Source organism: Salmo trutta, chromosome 34 (assembly GCF_901001165.1).
Source record: "Salmo trutta chromosome 34, fSalTru1.1, whole genome shotgun sequence".
Lineage (NCBI taxonomy): Eukaryota > Metazoa > Chordata > Actinopteri > Salmoniformes > Salmonidae > Salmo > Salmo trutta.
Window position 1 is genome coordinate 1433418 of NC_042990.1, and position 23375 is coordinate 1456792.

At 44.0% G+C, this 23375-nt stretch overlaps 1 protein-coding gene across 4 annotated transcripts in view; it reads left to right on the top strand.

Annotated features, from left to right (window-relative positions):
- LOC115173293 (regulation of nuclear pre-mRNA domain-containing protein 2) overlaps window positions 1–23375 on the top strand; it is a 46754-nt gene that overhangs the window by 17253 nt on the left and 6126 nt on the right. For 2 of the 4 annotated variants that reach the window (XR_003871578.1, XR_003871577.1), the window contains exons 3-12: window positions 155–303; window positions 530–582; window positions 857–983; window positions 1297–1472; window positions 1648–1996; window positions 2132–2362; window positions 3737–3901; window positions 8753–10954; window positions 16291–16344; window positions 17666–17762. Coding sequence is in view for 1 of the 4 variants with exons in the window: in XM_029731256.1 (XP_029587116.1) it covers window positions 155–303; window positions 530–582; window positions 857–983; window positions 1297–1472; window positions 1648–1996; window positions 2132–2362; window positions 3737–3901; window positions 8753–10635 (3133 nt within the window). In the remaining 3 variants the exon portion in view is untranslated. Of the gene's footprint in view, window positions 1–154; window positions 304–529; window positions 583–856; window positions 984–1296; window positions 1473–1647; window positions 1997–2131; window positions 2363–3736; window positions 3902–8752; window positions 11704–16290; window positions 16345–17665; window positions 17763–23375 lie in introns of those variants that run through there. The other 2 variants (XR_003871579.1, XM_029731256.1) reach the window with 2 other exon arrangements.

Here is a 23375-nt window from a genome sequence, read left to right on the forward strand (position 1 = left end):
CACACCCGAAGAAATCGGGGCGTTCCGACCCGGTACCTCATTGTGGTTGAAATGAGTTTGACCGGTTGAGTTTGATCTTCTTATCAGGGCTACTCTGTCACTTTACACATCATTGCCACATCAGTGATTAACTTTTCTGTCTCCTGTCCTGCAGTAATGTGGGAGACTCTAAGGTGATGAAGTCAGTGGACAGGATATTATCCATCTGGGAGGAGAGGAGTGTGTACACAGAGGAGCTCATAGCTGAGCTGAGGGCCAGTCTGGTCAAAGAGGAGTCACCTGCTGCTTTAGAAACACCTAAAGGTGAGTGAATCAGTTCCAACCATGTACCACCTGCAGAGTAAACTGTGATATACTGCATGTTTTGAATATCATGGGAAGTATCTTTCGAAATTGTACAAATGTCAAGATAATGAGGCATCATGTTTATTGTTGTACTTCACTTTTAATTGTGTGGCATTTTAGCTGTTCTGTTCAGTGCTTGTGTGTTGTGTTAAGAAATGTCCATGACTAAGTTATGTAATTTCAGTTCCAGTCAACCCTAAAGCTGCTCTTCAATCTAAGATTGTAGCTGAATTTGTCGTAAGTGTCCACGACCCACTCTATAGGATAGATTCTATGTTCTGCTCTGTTTAGCTTCTTTTTTTCAATTTCAATTGTATATTCAGAATTTCTTTACTGCATAGCCTCTCGAGAAATGACCAAATCATACCAAATGAACTAACTACTGTACTATGAGAACTGTAAATACTTAAAGTAAATGCTTGTACTACAAAGCTAGTATGTTGAGTTGAACTTGACCTTAACTATTGCCATGTCCTGTGGTGTGGCTTTCTGACGGTGTCCTGTCATGCAGCCCCAGGCATTCATCGATCATCTCTCTAAGTACCACAGCTCTGTGGAGGAAGTGGAGCTAAAGGAGAAACAGCTGGCAGCCATGAGGGTGGACGTCTGCAGCACCGAGGACCTCAAGAGGCTGAAAGGTAACAAGGTTTAGGCTGACACACAACCTCCTGCAAAGTTGTCCATGAGCATTGACCCTGTCTGTGTCCCAAATTGCACCTTATTACCTATACAGTGCAACTTTTGACCAGGGCCCACGTCCTCCTGTAATGTTGTCAATGAGCATTGGCACAGGAACTGGAAAAGACACGAGGCATCTCTTACTACTCAGAAAGAAAAAAACCTTGACCCCTGTCTGGCCCCTCTGACCTAGGAGGAGATGAGGCTTGTCACCTCAGGCAAAGCCTGACCAAGTCTTTATTATTTCTCTCTCCAAATCAACCACCCCTTCAGATAAGGCAGGGGGAAAGAGGCACTCCAAGGACTTTGAGGATGGCAGTGCGAAGCTAAAGGAGTTTGTGGCCTTCCTTGACCGGCAGATCAAAGGAGGGTCCCCTCTGTTGAATGCTCTTGGCAATGCAGACATTTTCTACGAGATGCAGTATAAGGAGGTCAAGATAGTCGCCAATGTGAGTAGCTGAACTAGATGGTGTCCGTAATGCCTTTGCATCTGTTGTGAAAGGTTGAAAGCGGTTCTTTGGTTTTAGTGGTGGGCTTTAGTAGTAAGACTTGAGTTGCATAGATTTGTAAAAATAATTGGCCATGTGTTTGAGTCTGAGTGTTCTTTTTTTACTTCTATTTAAGGCCTACAAGACGTTTGCCAACCGGGTGTCCCACCTCAAGCGTAAGCTGGACAGCCTCAAGGCCACCTTACCAGACCTGGATGAGTCGCCCCTCCCCTCGCCCTCGATGGACGCTCCGTCCCCCAATGGCTCAGAGTCCCCCTTCCGTGGCCTAGCCGACCCAGAATCTGACTTGGATGGCCTGGCCATGGATGATGAGGCGGAAATCACTCTGGGTGAAGCACCCAGCCCCCTGTCCTCCCCTGGTGGCTCCCCAAAGCAGGGCTTCACTGTCGGGGAGTCAGACAACCGTGATGTGGAGGACATGGAGCTCTCGGATGAGGAGGAGGCAGAGAGCGTCGATATCATAGGTGAGGAGGAATGGCAGGTGATGCAGAGCAGGGATTGGGCGCAGTGTGTTAAGGGACAGGATGTATTATGTTTATGTGCCTCATTATAGCTATAAAACTAGATTGTATTGCAACTTGTTTCCTGTGTTTTCACAGTTGAGGAGCGAGTTGAAAGTCCCGTCCCATCTCCAGACCCCATTCCTGTGCCTGTTGTCACACAGCTGCCGCTGGCCACAGAGGCAAAGCCTGTCCCACAGGCCACACCCTCCCCAGCTCTCATGATCCCAGTGACCCCTACAACCAACCTGTCAGGCAACTTCGCCAATGTGGACCTGGGTAAAATTAGCTCTATCCTCAGCAGCATCACCTCTGTCATGAAGAAACCAGGTGAGAAACTTCAGCTATTGTAACATCATAAAGGCACTACATGCAGGCAGCCACTATTGCACCAATGGCACAGTTATCCTGATGGCACATCATAAGCACCATTACATCATCAACACTGTTATTCTGATTTTGCAGTCCAAGGTTGGGGTCAATTCAACACTTGGATTAAAATTCCCGAAGCAGAATTTTGTTTAATTTGAATTAAAAATATAATTTTATTAAAATAAGTTAAACTGAGACGTGAAACAAGAAAGTCTCATTCCTTTGACAAATCTTTTACCAAAAGCATCTGTCAGTTAATTCTTAAAAAATAGATACCATTTCAAATATTAGCTTGATTATAACTAATAGATGTCGAACAGTAATTTTGTGTGCTTTTGTCATGAGATGTTAGGTTGTTCTGGTGTGTTTGATTTGGTCTAATGCCTTCTGGGGAAATAATTTAATAACATGTAAGTGAAATATAAATGATTGAAGACAATCTACAACATTATCTTAGGATATTTCTTGTTTTAGGAGAATGAGTTAAAAATGAAATGGTTCAACCATGTGTTAAACATAGTATTGGCTACCATACATGATGTATAGTGATGTATGTACAGATAAATAATAGCCATTTACACTGAACAAAAATGTAAACGCAACATGTAAAGTGCTGGTTTCATGAGCAGACATAAAAGATCCCAGACTCATACTCATTGGCTGGGCCTAGCTCCCCAGTGGGTGGGCCCATGCCCTCCCAGACCCACCCATGTCTGCACCCCCTGCCCAGTCATGTGAAATCTATAGATTAGGGCCTAAAGAATTTCAATTGAATGATTTGCTTATATGAACTGTAACTCAGCAAAATCTTTGAAATTGTTGCATGTTGCGTTTTTATATTTGTGTTGAGTATAAATAGCCGTTACCTATTTTAATTTCATTGAATTGAATTCAATTTCCTTTAATTCAAATTGTGTTTTCTGTGGGGTGTGGTCAATTAAAATGTCATACAATAATTGAATTAGAGTTAAATTCACAATTTAATTCAAAATTGACCCTGAGGCAGTTGGCCACATCATCGCCGCTGTTATTCTTGTCACTTGTAGCCTAGTATTGTTCTTTTAGCTACTGTTACATCCTCAAAACATCCTCTTGATTGTGACTACCATAACATTCTATTGTTACATTATTAAACAGCATTTGACATCACAACATGTTGTGAAGTCAGTGTAAATGAGAAGCCATTATTTAGAGCATTTACCAACTATTCAGTCTGCTGGTCATTAACAAGGTTCCGTCCCGGTGGTCATCCACAATACATATTCCACTACCCCATGAGAGGATAAGAAATTGCCGATTAAAATTCAAATCAGTATTTTCCTCCCTCTCCAGGAGTGAGTCCAGGTGCTTCATTGGTCTGCCCCTCCTCTCCAGCCAAGACCACCCCTCCTGCCCCAGCAGCCCCCCTGGCTAGCGTCCTGTCCAAAGTGGACATGACTCCCGAGGCGCTCCTCAGTGCACTGTCCAAAACCCAGGAGCAGGCCAGCGGGCGACATGGTGAGAAACTGGGGTAGAGCAAATGTTAAAGAGCGACTGAACTCATCGATTCCCCATGTTTTTCTGTTGCTCATTAAGAAAAACACGATTTCACTCTTGAGGGTGTGGTTTGATGTAAGTGTGTGATCATACCCTGGCAGTTACTGATGTTTGTACCTCTTGAGACACCGTAGCAACAAACTAGCCTACCACTTCCTCAAAACAGTCAGAAGAAATAAATCAGTAAATCATTTGGACTTTTTTGCATAGGAGGTTTTAATCACACAACTTTACATCTAGCTAAGGTGTTTGGTGCAGTATTTCTTAAGTAAAAAAAATGTGCATGAAAACTAGTAGTGCGCTGCAGACTATAGAGTCTGCTGCTACTATCTATTACCAGAGTATGCATCTGTCTGGCACATCTGTCAGGTTTCATAGAGAATCGTGTTACAAAACGGGTCGCGGTGGGACACAAGATGCTTGTCAAATGGGTTTTGAATTTTAGATTTTTTAATAATAAGTGGCAGATGGGATACAAGTAAGTGTGCATCACCTTAATTCTAATTTAGCCTAAAACAGTGGCAGACTCAGTGATTGACTTTTCAGGTCATAGAACTAAGTACTGGCACCTCACATTGTCTACTGCTTGAGTTCCTGCACCTCTACAGTGCCTTCAGAAAGTATTCACACCACTTGACTTTTTCCACATTTTGTTGTTACAGCCTGAATTTAAAATGTATTAAATTGAGATTTTGTGTCACTGGCCTACACACACTAACACATGAAGTCAAAGTGGAATGATGTTTTTAGAAATGTTTACAAATTAATTAAAAGTGAAAAGCTGAAATATCTTGTGTCAATAGGTATTCAACCCCTTTATTATGGCAAGCCCAAATAAGTTCAGGAGTAAAAATGTGCTTAACAAGTCACAATAAGTTGCATGTACTCACTCTGTGTGCAATAATAGTGTTTAACATAATTTTTTTTATGATTACCTCATCTCTGTACCCCACACATATAATTATCTGTAAGGTCCCTCTGTCGAGCAGTGAATTAAAAAGTGTATTCAACCACAAAGACCAGGGAGGTTTCCCAATGCCTTGCAAAGAAGAGCACCTATTGGTAGATGGGTACAACAAAAGCAGACATTGAATATCCCTTTGAGCATGGTGAAGTTATTAATTACACTTTGGATGTTGTATGAATACACCCAGTTACTTCAAAAGATACAGGCGTCCTTCCTAACTCAGTCGCTGGAGAAGAAGGAAACCGCTCAGGGATTTCACCATGAGGCCAATAGTGACTTTAAAACAGTTACAGAACACTGAGGATGGATCAACAACATTGTAGTTACTCCACAATATTAACCTAAATGACAGAGTGATAAGGAAGCCTGTACAGAATACAAATATTCCAAAACATGCATCCTGTTTGCAATAAGGCACTAAAGTCAAACTGCAAAGAAATTGACATTTGGTCCTGAATACAAAGCGTTATGTTTGGGGCAAATCCAAATCCATCACTGAGAACCACTCTTCATATTTTCTTTGTTATTTTTTTATTAATTTTTTTAATCCCTTTTTCTCCAATTTCGTGGTATCCAATTGGTAGTTACAGTCTTGTCCATTGCTGTAACTCCCGTACGGACTCGGGACAGATGAAGGTCGAGAGCTGTGCGTCCCCTGAAACGCAACTCAGCCAAGCACTGCTTCTTGACACAATGCCCGCTTAACCCGGAAGCCAGCCGCACCAATGTGTCGGAGGAAACACCGTACACCTGGTGACCGTGTCAGCGTGCACTGCGCCCGGCCCGCCACAGGAGTCGCCATTGCGCGATGGAGCAAGAACATCCCTGCCGGCCAAACCCTCCCCTAACCCGGACGACGCTGGGCCAATTGTGCGCCGCCCCATGGGTTTCCCGGTCGCGGCTGGCTGCGACAGAACCTGGACTCGAACCAGCATCTCTAGTGGCACAGCTAGCACTGCGATGCAGTGCCTTGGCATCCCGAGTGGCGCAGGGGTCTCCCTTCATATTTTCAAGCATGGTGGTGGCTGCATCATGTTATGGGGGTATGCTTGTAATCGGCAAGGACTAGGGAGTTTTTTGGGTGATAAAAATAAACGGATTAGAGCTAAGCACAAGAAAATGAAAACCTGGTTGTCTGCTTTCCAACACACTGCAAAACAAATTCACATTTCAGCAGAAATATACACTGGAGTTGAAGAATTGTAAAAAAATATATATGTGCAAAGGTGATTCTAACATGTTTTGTCTCAGGGGTGTGAATACTTAAGTAAAATTTTATATTTCTGTATTTCATTTTATATAAATTTGCAAAAATGTCTATACATGTTTACACTTTGTCATTGTGTGTGTGTGTGTGTGTGTGTGTGGTAGATGGGTGAGAGAAAAAACATCTATTTAATCCATTTTGAATTCAGTCTGTAACATAACAAAATGTGGAATAAGTCAAGTGTTATGAATACTTTCATAAGGCACTGTAAGTGGCCACTCCATAAAGGGCTCATGGACTAAGTGTTCTTTCATCAAATCCAACAAAACTCAGTTTTTCAATTTTTCAATCAAGTGCATTTGGAAAGTATTCAGACCCCTTGACTTTTTCCACATTTTGGTATGTTTAAAGCCTTATTCTACAATAGATTAAATATTTTTTTGTTCTCTCACCCATCTACACACATACACACACACAATACACCATAATGACATCAATCACAAACGATACTCCATAATGACAAAGCAAAAACAGTTTAAAAAAAAAAAAATTTTGCAAATTTATTAAAAAAAAATTCAACCGATACCTTATTTACATAAGTATTCAGATCCTTTGCTATGAGACTCGAAATTTAGTTCAGGTGCATCCTGTTTCCATTGATCATCTTTGAGATTTTTCTACAACTTGATGGGAGTCCACCTGTCTATATAAGGTCCCACTGTTGACATTTCCTGTCAGAACAAAAACCAAGCCATGAGGTCGAAGGAATTGTCCGTAGAGCTCCGAGGCACAGATCTGGGGAAGGGTACTAAAACATTTCAGCAGCATTGAAGGTCCCCAAGAACACAATGGCCTCCATCATTCTTAAATGGAAGAAGTTTGGAACCACCAAGACTCTTCCTAGAGCTGGCCGCCCGGCCAAACTGAGCAATCGGGGGAGAAGGGCCTTGGTTAGGGAGGTGACCAAGAACCTGATGTTTACTCTGAAAGAGCTCCAGAGTTCCTCTGTGGAGATGGGAGAATCTTCCAGAAGGACAACAATCTCTGCAGCACTCCACCAATCAGGCCTTTTATGGTGGTGGCCAGATGCAAGCCACTCCTCAGTAAAAGGCACATAACAGCCCACTTGGAGTTTGCCAACAGGCACCTAAAGGGCTCTCAGACCAGGAGAAAAGATTCTCTGGTCTGATGAAACTAACATTGAACTCTTCGGCCTGAATGCCAAGCGTCACATCTGGAGGAAACCTGGCACCAACTGTATGGTGAAGCATGGTGATGGCAGTATCATGCTGTGGGGATGGTTTTCAGTGGCAGGGACAGGGAGACTAGTCAGGATCAAGGGAAAGATTAGCAGAGCAAAGTAAAGAGATCCTTGATGAAAACCTGCTCCACAGCCCTCAGGACCTCAGACTGGGGCGAAGCCAGAGCCTGGACTTGAACTCGATCGAACATCTCTGGAGAGACCTGAAAATAACTGTGCAGCGACACTCCCCATCCAACCTGACAGAGCTTGAGAGGAACTACAGAGAAGAAAGGAAGAGAGACTCCAAATACAGGTGTGCCAAGCTTGTAGCGTCATACCGAAGAAGACTCGAGGCTGTAATCGCTGCCAAAGGTGCTTCAACAAAGTACTGAGTAAAGGGTCTGAATACTTATGTGATATTTAAGTTGTTGATTTTTTTTAATGAATTTGCCTAAATGTCTAAACCTGTTTTTGCTTTGTCATAAATTCAGAGAACCAGATTGTAATTTTGGTGCGCAAAGAAAGGAGTCATGAGTTCATTCAGGTGCGTGTGCCAGGCTCTTTCTCTTCAGGACAAGCCAGAGTATGACGCCATGTCATCTTGTAACTACATAAAACATAGTGATCATAAACATTGACACTGTGTATGACATGAGTTTTATGATATGGAAATGTGAAGTGCACATTTGGACTCAGGTGTTTGGCTTGTTGTATGACATCAAAGCGGTATTTATTGTAATCCTCAATGTCTCATCTTTCAAAATACATTGAGTCATCTTATTTCACAGCATTTCCCTCATTCGCAAAAGTTGCCCAATCACCGGGAGGACTGGGGGCAACTTCTTGTCGCGCGGTGCTCAAGTTCAGAAGGGCTGTCCCTCATAGTGGTCCCATGTGGCTCTGTTGGTAGAGCATGACGCTTGCAATGCCAGGGTTGTGGGTTTGATTCCCACGGGGGACCGGTACGAAAGAGTATGATAAATGTAGGCACTCACTACTGTAAGTCCCTCTGGATAAGAGCATCTGCTAAATGACTAAAATGTAAATGTAAAACCGATACAGCACTGTGAAGCGCAGAGCCAGAGCTCTGACGTAATGTATGGCATGTTACTGTACAGCCACTACGTTCCAAATTTAGGTGCTTATTATTTATAACCCGTATACGGGTACGAGACAAACACTGATTTAGAGAGTGAAAAAACATTGTTTCTAATTGACAGAATGTTGCTAATTGAGTAGCAAAAATGGTGACAGACAGAGAGTATTCATCTCTACTCTGTTGTCACTTATTGTACTGAATTGTTCAGATTCGTACAATTTGAGGTTGCCATTCATATTTGTCATGTATTTTAACACATTTCCTTTTCTCTCTTCTTTTTTCCCGCTCCCTCTTAGGCCTCTCCACTCTTCTGAACAGCCCAACGGGAAACCTCTCCTCATACTCCCCCAGTACAGGCAAGCTCCCTCCCTCCGCCTCCACCCCTACAGTACCTTCTCGAGGCCTTCCTCTCACCTCTACGCTCGAACCAACCCCATCAGCCCCTACAGTGGGGAATACCACCACCGTCCTTCAGGCAGCGTCCCTTACCCAGCCCACACAGCCTCTAGACATCTGCCCTTACAGAGGGCTGGTCCTTGAGCAAGAAAAGGAAGAAAAGCCCTCTGCTTCCAGCCTGGAGTCTAAGATCCACAGCTTCCTGCAGGGTAACCCTGGCTTTAATGCCTTTAACCTGGGCTTGACTAGCGAGACCATGCAAGCGGGAGGCAGCGACATCAGCCCCTTAGCGGGTACAGAGACCCAAGAGGGCACCCCGGTGCGGGACGAGGCCGGAGGAGGCACCCCCACCTTGGATGAGTTCTTGGACACTCCAAGAGGAGCAGAGCCCTTCCTGGCCAAGCAAGGTCGGGTCTCTTCTGGGGGAGTCCCTAAACAACCAGATGGCAGCCTGTCTCAGTCTCCAACTGCCTACCACAACCAAGCCTGGCAGGATCCCAACAACCCTCATGTCCACTTAGGACTACAACCAGGTGCTCTGAATGGGCAGGGGTACCACCAGTTGCCTTATGGAGGGAAGGAAGAGATGCATGGGATAGGTCCTTCCCTCAGAGAGTCTGGGTTGGCCCATTACCAGCCCATCACGACACAGGTATCAGCCCCAACCCTCGGGGAGGGGTTACCCAGTAACACACCAGGAGGGGCTCAGGCAGGGACAAACCCCAGTGTGAGTGAAGGAGGATGGTATGGTAATCCCTACCCAGAGGGACAGGCCCTGCATCCTAACAACCACAACATGGCTGCATCAGGGGCAGGAGATGGAAAAACCCCTATGTCAGGACGTTATGCATACCAGGGGGAGGGGGAGGGGCAGACGCAGCCCTACCAAACAAAGGATCCTCAAACTCTGCTTTCCCAACAGGGGGCCAACCCCTCAAGCTTCCTCACCAGCCCTCTGCCCCCCATTCCCCAGCTGCCTCCACCGCCCTTCCCTGGAATACCAGCCCCACCACAGGACTACCAGAGCTCGCCCGCGTCTGTCATTGTGCGAGGGGTGATGGTGCCTGTGGAGCAACCCTCACCAAACCCTGAGATGGAGGATGACAGGGCGGGCGTCAGTGCATTAGGCGGTCCAGTGATTATCAGTGATCACCAGCACAAATCTGCTTTCCACCCTGAGGGCCAACCCTATCACCCAGATGACCTTCATCGCCATGCCGATGACCCCCGTCATCACCCTGACGATTTCCATTGCCACCCTGACGTCCTCCGCCGCCACCCCAACGATCTACGCCGTCAGCCTGACGACCTGCATCACCTTGACAACTTCCGTCAGCACCCCCACGACCTCCATCGTCACCCAGACGATCGCTATTATCACCCAGACGATTTCCACCATCTACCTGTAGACGATCCTCATTATCCTTATAGAGTCAGAGAGCGCCTCACTCCCCCCCTCTCTCCCTCAGAAGACCCTTACTACTATAACTACCCTCCACGCAGCCCTTCCCCTCCATATGGTCACAGACACCCCCTTCCCCCTCACATGGACCTGCACCACCCTGACCACATGCCCCTGCCTCTCCATCCTCAACACCGTCCCCTCCACCCAGTTCACCAGCCACGCCTGAGAGGCCTCCCGTGGGGTCCCCCACGCCCAACCTTCTGTGGCCCCATGCTCAGGGGGAAACGGCCAGGGCCTTCTTTCGGGGGACACCCCAGAGGGGGACCAGGTGGTCCGTTCTTTCCCCCCAAAAGACCACACCTACCTCCGCGCTTCTGACTTGTCAACTGACTGGGGTGACATCAAATTACAGTGCTTAGGCTACCGGAATGTCATTGTGGCAGGGGGGCGCGACACATCGAGGAGAGATGAGTTGGGAAGAAGCAGAAGAATTGAGGTGTACTTTCTCTGCTCCCCTTCTTGGTTTAAGAGGCCTGAGAGGAAGAGGGGAATAGATGAGTACAATTGGAGGAGGAGTAAATTGGGAGGATCTAAAGGAATCGAGGAGAGGATGAGTGAAGACATGGATCTGGAGAAAGAGGGAATGGAGAGGTCGTCCTGAACAACGAAGACACAGCGGAATAGAAAAAAATAAGAGGTGGATATATAATTCAGTTTGATTTTTTGTTCTCATATTTGTTCAAATATAAAACGTAAAGTTTTTAATCCATCTTCCCCCCCTGAATTAGCGCTAAGCGTGCGGTATGCTTGTGTGCCTGCGTTAGCGTGAGTGAGCTAAATCTAAGACTACTACTGTCCGTTATTTAAACGGCATTTTAAGACCTTATTCTTTTGCAAAGTAGGCCTAAGTGTCAGGGATGGGTAGTTTCACTTGTCATTTTTCAATTAAAAGTTGAGGCCCGTTTTCCCATTGAAAAGACCTGACCATGATCCCGTCAGCCAGGATAATTGCTACTACGTCGTCTCTTTTTGTTTACGCTACGTTTTATGTACGTAGATGCAAAGAGAATGGAAACTTAATATTACGTTATTTCCTTCTACAGTATCCGTTTGTGCAGCTGGGGGGAAACTGATGGTAAATTCCATAAATGTTATGATTTTGAATGTTATATTTGTTAAGCAACACTTTGTTCAATGCGAAAGATTGAACCTTTTACTGGCTGTGTCATCACTTCTCTCATTTCTCAGAGAAAGATAACATCAGCACAGGGGTAATATTAGAATAAAACAGGGCTTAGGGGTGAGAGGGGGATTGGTATTTTTCTTTGCCCCTAAACAACAAAGAAGAAAAGAAGTACATTTTGGAATTGGATCAAGAAACTTTCCGCCTTCAGCTACCTTTTACTTGTACTGACTTTAATAAAAACCTGATTTTAAAAACCGCAATGGAACGTTTCTTTCTTTCTCAGCCTTCGGAAATACCTCTCACAGCTGCCCGAGTCATGTTTGCCTATTCTTCTTCCACCACGATTCTTTCCCATCGTCACCTCTTCCACAATAACGTTAATGCCCATCAGGTTTTGGTCAATTCGAATTTAAGGCAGTCAATTCAAGATGTAAACTGAAGTTCCAATTCAATAATAAAAAATAGAATGGCATTATTGAGAAGCTATTTTCAATAACTTCTCAATAAGTTCAAAGGGAGATGGTATTTATCTATTTGGGGATTTTCAATTCAGGTAATTTCCTGGATTCACTGACTAAAATTCGAATTGACCCCAACCCTGATGCCCATGCAGTAAACGGAAATCAAACAGAGAAATGTAAGTGCTTAGTCGTCTGTTGTACTATAGGAAGCAATAGCCTAAGTGAATCGCATCTGTTGCCATGCAACGTGCTGCATAATCAATTTACTTAGAGTTAATTAGCTCGTGACCATGTATTAGTTCAGCCAACAAGGTCATACCTTGTAGGTCAGCTTAGAAACACTTGGGGCCTACATCTTACGACACAAGACTTAGCAAGTGTATTAGAGGCATATCATTGCATTTCAACAGTAAACACCAAAGAATTAAACGGGATTATGAAACTCATCAGACCTGGCGTGTTTTTGAAAGTAATTTATTCTGCATGCAGGCCCTTGTTATTTCAGACTAGGGCCTGTATTCATAAAGTGTTTGAGTAGGTGTGCTGATTGAGGATCAGTTTTCAGCACTCATACTCTGAGAAGCTTTATGAATACCGGCACAGATTCATACGATGTTGCCAACCGTTTCGTTGGTTAGATGACTGATATTCTGAACAACTGGTTTTAATGGGGGGGATCATAGCCCGCTGGTGCCTGATACAAAATGGTTTTGAAACACAAAGTATTCCGTGACGACAGTGCGAACCTCCACTGACCTGTAACTAAGATATAAAACAACAAGCAATAAAGAATGCTAGTACATTATTTACATGATTGGTTAGATTGACAGGTTGATGGGCTTTTAGATCAGGGGCCTTATTCATAACGCGTCTCAGAATAGGAGTGCGGATTTAGGATCAGTTTTGCAATTTCGATTACACTAAATACGATTTCATGGACAGTTGACCTGATCCTCTGAGACTCTTGATACATATTGCCCCAGGTTAAATTGAATTGAATGATCTGTCGATCTATTTAGACAGTAAAAGTACATGCAAAAACAGCTGGATCTGCTATTGATAGGCTATGTTAAATAATGAATGGTTAGTGAATGACCTCAATTAAGGTTACCTAAACATTAGGACTAGACTATCCCCGGCCTTAGGTCAAAGTTTTAGCTGCCAGTGCACACCATCACCATAGCCTGCATCACTATGCTTCCATGAAAATACTTTCAGTTGTAGAAAACCAGTACCTCAAGGCATGGGGTCATACACTACATGACCAAAAGTATGTGGACACCTGCTCGTCGAACATCTCATTTCAAAATCATGGGCATTAATATGGAGTTGGTCCCCCCTTTGCTGCTATAACAGCCTCCACTCTTCTGGGAAGGCTTTCCTATAGATATTGGAACATTGCTGCGGGGACTTGCTTCCATTCAGCCACGAGCATTAGTGAGGTCGGGCACTGATGTTGGGCGATTAGGCCTGGCTCGTAGTCGGCGTTCCAATTCATCCCTAAGCTGTTTGATGGGGTTGAGGTCAGGGCTCTGTGCAGGCCAGTCACGTTCTTCCACACCGATTTTGACAAACCATTTCTGTATGGACCTTGCTTTGTGCACGGGGACATTGACATGCTGAAACAGGAAAGGGGCTGCCCCAAACTGTTGCCACAAAGTTGGAAGCACAGAATTGTCTAGAATATCATTGTATGCTGTAGCCTTAAGGTTTCCCTTCACTGGAACTAAGGGGCCTAGCCCGAACCATGAAAAACAGCCCCAGACCATTATGCCTCATCCACCAACCTTTACATTTGCCACTCTGCATTCGGGCAGGTAGTATTCTCCTGGCATCCGCCGAACCCAGATTTGTCTGTCGGGACTGCCAGATGAAGCGTGATTCATCACTCCAGAGAACGTGTTTCCACTTCTCCAGAGTCAAATTGCGGCGAGGTTTACACCACTCCAGCCGACGCTTTGCATTGTGCATGGTGATATTAGGCTTGTGTGTGGCTGCTCGGCCATGGAAACCCATTTCATGGTGCTCCCGACGAACAGTTATTGTGCTGACGTTGCTTCGAGGCAATTTGGAACTCGGTAGTGAGTGTTGAAACCGAGGACAGACGATTTTTACACGCTTCAGCATTCGGCGGTCCCATTCCGTGAGCTTGTGTGGCCCACCACTTCGCGGCTGGGCCGGTGTTGCTCCTAGACGTTTCCACTTCACAATAACAGCACTTACAGTTGACCGGGGCATCTCCAGAAGGGCAGAAATCTGACAAACTAACTTGCTGGAAAGGTGGCATCCTATGACGCTGTCACTTTGAAAGTCACTGAGCTCTTCAGTACGGGCCATTTTACTACCAATGTTTGTCTATGGAGATTGCATAGCTGTGTGCTCGATGTTATACACCTGTCAGCAGCAGGTGTGGTTGAAATAGCCGAATCCACTCATTTGAAGGGGTGTCCACATACTTGTGGACATGTAGTGTATATTATTCTTCACTAAAAAGATGAGCTTTGATAAATGTTGTAGTTTAAATTAAATGCAGTGCTGGTTTGATCAAATTCTTGACCTTGACTTCAATATAAAACATTCTCTATGTGATTCTTTACAATAATAACAATACTAGAATAACAAAAATAAACCAAACACTTAAATGCTGCCAGGGCAAATATGTCTCAAGTAGACTATGAATAAGTACTGAGGGATTAACCTTTAAGGAAGACTGTTTATTGAAATGGCAGTTAAGTGTTGATTGAGCTTAATTGAAAATAGACAAGATCATTGTAGCATTTTGTGGCTTTTTCAGTAATGGCAAAAGTGCTTGTGAGCTACCCATAAAAAAACTACCAAAAGATAGGTGATTATTTTACATATTGCAAAATGCATCCCAGTGTGTTGACCCTGACCGCTATGGTTACAGTTTCTCCGAAAGTAACAATGGAGATCTTGTTTTTATTTAACCTTTATTTAACTAGGCCAGTCAGTTAAGAACAAATTGTTATTTACAATGACTGGCACTGGGCCAATTGTGCGCCGCCCTATGGGACTCCCAATCACCGGCAGATGTGATACAGCCTGGATTCGAACCAGGGACTGTAGTTACGCCTCTTGCGCTGAGATGCAGTGCCTTAGACCGCTACGCCAATCGGGAGCCCAAGATCACATAGGCCTATATATATATATATATATATATATAATAAAAAAAGGGAATCAAAACTTTCGTGTAGGGTAATATTTGACATAGTGTAGATGCCCACATACAAACGTGGGCAATGTTTGGTATTCGGGCGCAAGATGTCAGTAAAGACTCTCAGGCATTTGTATCGCAGTAGGACCATACGATAACATCTGACTGAGCAATGTTTTGAGACACAAGTAAAGTATCGCACGGTCATGGTTTACATGTAGCGTAGTATTGCCTATTCATAAGGACCGTGCCGCCTCGCCTGGTGAGAGCGTTGGACGTTTCCCCGCCCATTTTAAGAGCCCCGCATTTAAAGTTCTTGACGAATGTTTTAAATTGTGGCCAATCAGTGCCCGGAACCGTGCATAAAAAATAGCTCCGTGGCCCCATGCTTTGCCCATGCTCTTTCCCAAGTGAGCGTTTTCGAACTGTGCAGTGTGTAGGCCAGGGCGTGTTCAGCAGGGCGCAACATTTGGATAGAAATACGGTATGTAGAACAAACATGCCTATAATCCGACATGTAGATTAAGGAATCACGTCGGGCCGATTCATTGAATTTCTATCTGCAACGTTTGAGAACGTTTTGCAACTGAACGTGGCCCAGGTGCAGGCACATTCAGGAAACTGACGCACAAACAGATAAGAATTACAGGTCAGAGGTTAATATCCTACAAATTGTGACATTTTTACGAATGTTGAATGGAAAATGATAAGAGTAAAAAAATGTCAACATCATGCAAAGAGATTGTTATTTGAATATTATAGCCACACTATTAGTGTGGATACCATCAACGAACATACATGTTAACAAAGGAGCTAATGCATCCCCTGAAGTTTTCATGTGCAAATATCTGTGTAGTGCTCAAGGAAGGACATTCCATGAGTGCAAAATTACTTTAAAAATAAAACATGACTTGCAGCTATAGCCTACCATTTATTTTACAAGGTCTCATGTGACCAAAAAAGCCTAAAACAATAAAGTAGCAGCCTTACATATTGTGTTTAAATGTGTAAACCTTGTGGGATTTTGTTTTCATAAAACAACTGTGAAGTGAAGTCTAACTGGTCTCTGCATTGCCCCTACAAGGATAATGGTTAGCCTAATTTATGAGGAAAGTTCTGTTTTATTTGCTTTATTAATTGATTTCCACCTTATCTTACTCTGTTCTAATACCTCATTTCTTTCCATCCTTCCTTTCTCCTTCTGTTAACAGTAACCTGGATGACTGTGATATGGTGACCTGTGCGAGGAGTGGGAAACCGCTGGCGTGAGTGACATACAATACAACAAGGACTGATGTTATCTCAATGTCCACTAATCACAGTAATAACACATTTTAACACTGCCAAAGAAGTACTTAATACAGGGCAGTTTCTCTGACACAGATGAAGCCTAGTGATGGTATACAATTCAAGATCAAGCAAGAATTTTTATTGAAAATGCTTTTGAGTCCAGGATTAGGCATAATCTGTGTCTGGGACAACACCTACATGACAGGCCTTGTGTTGGCATTAATGTAGTTCAGCAAAGTAATTATATTGATCAATTCCACAGGTTTGTGATACAATTTTAGTCAAGGTTCATTGTTATTCAAGCACCCTCTAGTGGTGCAATGTGACTTATTCGAGAAGGACCACAATGTTATTATCAGCGTGGTGGTATGATTCACTAAGGTTGTGTCGCAAATGGCTCCCTGGTCAAAGTAGTGCACTATATAAATAATCTCTTTCCCTGACACTTCCGCCCAAATAAAAAAGCCAATAAGATTGACGTGAAACTTCCGGCATGATAGGCATTGGCTTAATCGGCTTAATCTACCAACCAATCATCTTCCGCTACACCTTCCCCCACATTTCTTGCGCACCTCTGTCGTATCAGAGAGGAAGAGGCGAAGCAAGTTTTACTTTGCCCGAAATCTGTCCGCGAAAAATAAGCCCACAATTTAGTGATTTTTGTATGGAGGTAAATGAGTGTCAAATGTGTACTTGAGGCTTATTTGATCTAATCTAGTTTAGTGATGCTTAGGTTGTAACGCACTAATATAAGTGGACGCACGTGGTATTTCGTCAACTTTGGAAAAAAACGAATTTACATCGGAGTATGGTGCTGGAGGGGATGGCAGCCATTTTACGTGCTCCTGACCAATTGTGCTATTTTGTGTTTTCTTGCTCTGTTTGTTACTTTTTTTGTACATAATGTTTCCACCATCGTTTCTTATGACCGAAAAGAGCTTCTGGACATCAGAACAGCGATTACTCACCTCGAACTGGACAAGGATTTTTTCTTTATGAGTCTGACACAAAGGATATACTGCTCCTCCCGGACCAGGCCCAAATCCCCATCATTTTGTGTGAAGAGGAGACGGCGTTACAGAGGTCAAAGAGCCGGATGCATCGCTAGTCCGTGTTGATGAGTGGATAATCCGCCTTTACCCTCCGTTCTACTGGCGAACTCATATGCGCTGTGCGCAATAGCCTGGGGACGCACGCAGCCTAATACATACCTACCGAGCTCAACTGGCTGTATTGTTATGATTGATTTGCTGTGTGTAACTGTCCCTTCTCTCTTTGAATGTGTCTTTTAAAAAGAGAGGTAAGGGCTGTGAGCATGAGGAGGACAACCAGAGGGGAGCAGAGTGGTTGAGAGACAGCTGAAGGACATGCCACTGCCACTTAGTCAGGGAAAGTAAGTGCGCAGCCAGAATGAGTGAGCATGGTGCACCAAACACAAGGCCAGACAGGCTAATCTCTCTGTTACACACACAGTAGTCTACTTTGGAAGATTCTGTACATTTAAACCATGTATTTTACTTACCAGATTTGATTAAAATAAAAGCAATAATAAGATGCTTACTTCTCTTTAAACAACAATAAACTATTTATATTATCATAGCAAACTGTTTTTATTGCTAAATTACTTGTATCTTTTGCATAAACTATAGGCTGACATCATGGCCATTGTTGATGCATTATGAGGCACAGTGAGTGACAGTCTAGATACTCCCATCTGTGTTGATAGGATCACCATATTAACCTTTGTGGGATAGATCACACTTTAGAATGTTTCTAGAAAGTGCTCTATCTTGAAAATGTCACCGCTGACATGCATATTATTTTTATATTTCTATATCAACAGCAGACAAATGTGCAATTAGTAAAATATCCCTTTTAATGTGATTTTAATGTAATGGTAACGACAATCTGTGGTTCTCTCAGGCTTCTCTTTTGTCAACAGTGAAATTAGTACAATATGACAAAAGAGATGATAATGATGTACATTACAAACCCTGGCATTGTAGTGGCTTTCTGGAAATGGTCGCTTGATGTCCTTGGTCAGCTACCCCAAATATTTGTATTTTTTCTCTTTTTTCATTGAAATACACCATCTGAAATAATCTCCTGCCAATTTAAAAAATAATAATAATCTAAACGTCAGTCGTTGTATTTTATCATCAAGTTGAGTAAGATGAAGTCGAAAGGTAGTTTAAAGTTCTTGGTCCTTTATCCATGCATGTGCGTAAGGATGGAAGAGGGGATAGGATTTAAGGACGGATGACAGATGGTCATCTCACCATTCGAGGGCAAATGAAGAAGTGGTTTGGGTTAGGTACAAGATTGGCAAAAAGAGAAACACCACTGGCTATTTAAAACTGGGATAAACACAATGTGGTTTTTGGCAAGAGCTCATAAATGTTATTTATTGTGAGAAAATATTGTACAGTACCTGATTCTTTGAAGTGCCATGATTATTTAAATTGACAAATTAAAAAAAAAAAAATTACCCGCATGTCACATGTGCAACCAGGGGGGAAAAATCCGAGACCACCTTTACTCCACACACAGAGATGCATACAAAGCTCTCCCCCGCCCTCCATTTGGCAATTCTGACCATAATTCTGTCCTCCTGATTCCTGCTTACAAGCAAAAACTAAAGCAGGAAGTACCAGTGACTCGCTCAATACGGAAGTGGTCAGATGATGCGGATGCTACACTACAGGACTCTTTTGCTAGCACAGACTGGAATATGTTCCGGGATTCATCTAATGGCATTGAGGAGTACACCACCTCAGTCATCGGCTTCATCAATAAGTGCGTCGATGATGTCGTCCCCACAGTGACTGTACGTACATATCCCAACCAGAAGCCATGGCTTACAGGCAACATCCGCATCAAGCTAAAGGCTAGAGCTGCCGCTTTCAAGGAGCGGGAGACTAATCCGGACGCTTATAAGAAATCATGCTATGCCCTCAGATGAACCATCAAACAAGCAAAGTGTCAATACAGGATTAAGATTGAATCCTACTACACCGGCTCTGACGCTCGTCGGATGTGGCAGGGCTTGAAAACTATTACAGACTACAAAGGGATACCCAGACGCGAGCTGCCCAGTGACGCGAGCCTCCCAGACGAGGTAAATTCCTTTTATGCTCGGTTCGAGGCAAGCAACACTGAAGCATGCACGATAGCACCAGCTGTTCTGGATGACTGTGTGATAACGCTCTCGGTAGCCGATGTGAACAAAACCTTTAAACAGGTCAACATTCACAAAGCCACTGGGCCAGACGGATTACCAGGACGTGTACTCAAAGCATGCGTGGATCAACTGTCAAGTGTCTTCACTGGCATTTTCAACCTCTCCCTGAAAGAGTCTGTAATACCTACAGTTGAAGACGGAAGTTTACATACACTTAGGTTGGAGTCATTAAAACTCGTTTTTCAACCACTCTACAAATTTATTGTGAACAAACTATAGTTTTGGCAAGTCGGTTAGGACATCTACTTTGTGCATGACACAAGTAATTTTTCCAACAATTGTTAACAGACAGATTATTTCACTTATAATTCACTGTATCACAATTCCAGTGGGTCAGAAGTTTACATACACTAAATTGACTGTGCATTTAAACAGATTAGAAAATTCCAGAAAAGGATGTCATGGCTTTAAAAGCTTCTGATAGGCTAATTGACATAATTTGAGTCAATTGGAGGTGTACCTGTGGATGTATTTCAAGGCCTACCTTCAAACTCAGTGCCTCTGCTTGACATCATGGGAAAATCAAAAGAAATCAGCCAAGACCTCAGAAAAAAAATTGTAGACCTCCACAAGGCTGGTTCATCTTTGGGAGCAATTTCCAAACACCTGAAGGTACCACGCTCATCTGTACAAACAATAGTACGCAAGTATAAACACCATGGGACCACGCAGCCATCATACTGCTCAGGAAGGAGAGGCGTTCTGTCTCCTAGAGATGAACGTACTTTGGTGCGAAAAGTGCAAATCAATCCCAGAACAACAGCAAAGGACCTTGTGAAGATGCTGGAGGAAACGGGTACGAAAGTATCTATATCCACAGTTAAACGAGTCCTATATCGACATAACCTGAAAGGCCGCTCAGCAAGGAAGAATCCACTGTTCCAAAACCGCCATAAAAAAGCCAGACTATGGTTGGCAAATGCACATGAGGACAAAGATCATACTTTTTTGGAGAAATGTCTTCTGAAATAGAACTGTTTGGCCATAATGACCATCGTTATGTTTGGAGAAAAAGGGGGGAGGCTTGCAAGCCGAAGAACAACATCCCAACTGTGAAGCACGGGGGTGTGGGTGCTTTGCTGCAGGAGGAACTGGTGCACTTCACAAAATACTTGGCATCATGAGGAAGGAAGATTATGTGGATATATTGAAGCAACATCTGAAGACATCAGTCAGGAAGTTAAAGCTTGGTCGCAAATGGGTCTTCCAAATGGACAATGACCCCAAGCATACTTCCAAAGTTGTTGCAAAATGGCTTAAGGACAACAAAGTCAAGGTATTGGAGGGGCCATCACAAAGCCCTGACCTCAATCCTATAGAAAATGTGTGGGCAGAACTGAAAAAGCGTGTGCGAGCAAGGAGGCCTACAAACCTGACTCAGTTACACCAGCTCTGTCAGGAGGAATGGGCCAAAAATCACCCAACTTATTGTGGAAGGCTACTCAAAATGTTTGACCGAAGTTTAACAATTTAAAGGTAATACACTCAATTAGTATTTGGTAGCATGTAAACTTCTGACCCACTGGGAATGTGATGAATACAATAAAAGCTGAAATAAATCATTCTCTCTACTATTATTCTTAAAATAAAGTGGTGATCCTAACTGACCTAAAACAGGGAATTTTTACTGGGATTAAATGTCAGGAATTGTGAAGAACTGAGTTTAAAAGTTTTTGGCTAAGGTGTATGTAAACTTCCGACTTCAACTGTACATGTTTCAAGCAGACCACCATAGTCCCTGTGCCCAAGGAAGCGAAGGTAACCTGCCTAAATGATAAACGCCCCGTGGCACTCACATCGGTAGCCATGAAGTGCTTTGAAAGGCTGGTCATGGCTCACATCAACAGCATCCTCCCGGACACCCTAGACCCACTCCAATTCGCATATCACCCCAACAGATCCAAACATGACACAGTCTCAATCTCACTCCACACTGTCCTTTCTCACCTGGACAAAAGAAACACCTATGTGAGAATGCTGTTCATTGACTACGGCTCAACATTCAACACCATAGTGCCCACGAAGCTCATCACTAAGCTAAGGACTCTGGGACTAAACACCTCCCTCTGCAACTGGATCCTGGACTTCCTGAAGGGCTGCCCCCAGGTGGTGAGAATAGGCAACAACACGTCTGTCACGCTGATCCTTAACACTGGGGCCCCTCAGGGGTGTGTACTTAGTCCCCTCCTGTATTCCCTGTTCACCCACAACTGCGTGCCCGAACACGACTCCAACACCATCGTTAAGTTTGCTGACGACACAACAGTGGTAGGCCTGATCACCGACAACGATGAGACGGCCTATAGGAAGGAGGTCAGAGAACTGGCAGTGTGGTGCCAGGACAACAACCTCTCCCTCAATGTGAGCAAGACTAAGGAGCTGATCGTGGACTACAGGAAAAGGCGGGCCGAACAGGCCCCTATTAACATCGACGGGGCTGTAGTGGAGCGGGTCGAGAGTTTCAAGTTCCTTGGTGTCCACATCACCAACGAACTATCATGGTCCAAACATACCAAGACAGTCGTGAAGAGTGCACAACAAAACTTTTTTCCCCCTCAGGAGACTGAAAAGATTTGGCGTGGGTCCCCAGATCCTCAAAAGGTTCTACAGCTGCACAATCGAGAGCATCATGACCGGTTGCATCACCGCCTGGTATGGCAACAGCTCGTCTTCTGTCCGTAAGGCGCTACAGAGGGTAGTGCGAACGGCCCAATACATCACTGGGGCCAAGCTTCCTGCCATCCAGGACCTATATAATAGGCGGTGTCAGAGATAAGCCCATAAAATTGTCAGAGATTCCGGTCACCCAAGTTATATACTGTATTCTCTGCTACCGCACGGCAAGCGGTACCGGAGCACCAAGTCTAGGACAAAAAGGCTCCTCAACACCTTTTACCTCCATAAGACTGCTGAACAATTCATAAAACCACCACCGGACAATTTACATTGGATTGGAAGTGGATTTAACCTTTGACATCAATAAGGGATCATAGCTTTCACCTGGTCAGTCTGTCATGGTTGTTTTGTACACTTAGTGCATATGCTGCATTTGTAACAAAGTGGGGAAAGTGAATTTATCACTATATACAGTGCATACTGCAAGTATTCAGACCCCTTGACTTTTTCCACATTTTGTTACAATACAGCCTTATTCTAAAATAGATTCAATTTTTAAAAATCCTCCATCTACACACCCCATAATCACAAATCAAAAACAGGTTTTTAGAAATGTTTGCAAATGTATAAAAAATAAACTGAATTAATACATTTTATATAAGTATTCAGACCCTTTACTCTGTGCTTTATTGAAGCACCTTTGGCAGCGATTACAGCTTAGTCTTCTTGGGTATGACGCTACAAGATTGGCACACTTGTATTTGTGGAGTTTCTCCCATTCGTCTCTGCAGATCCTCTGTCAAGTTGGATGAGGAGCGTCGCTGCACAGCTTTTTTCAGGTCTCGCCAGAGATGTTCGATCGGGTTCAAGTCCGGGCTCTGGCTGGGCCATTCAAGGACATTCAGAAACTTGTCCTGAAGCCACTCCTGCGTTGTCTTGGCTGTGTGCTTAGGGTCGTTGTCCTGTTGGAAGGCGAACCTTCGCCCCAGTCTGAGGTCCTGAGTGCTCTAGTGCAGGTTTTCATCAAGGATCTCTCTGTACTTTGCGCCGTTCATCTTTCCCTTGATCCTGACTAGTCTCCCAGTCCCTGCCGCTGAAAAACATCCCCACAGCATGATGCTGCCACCACCATGCTTCACCGTAGGGATG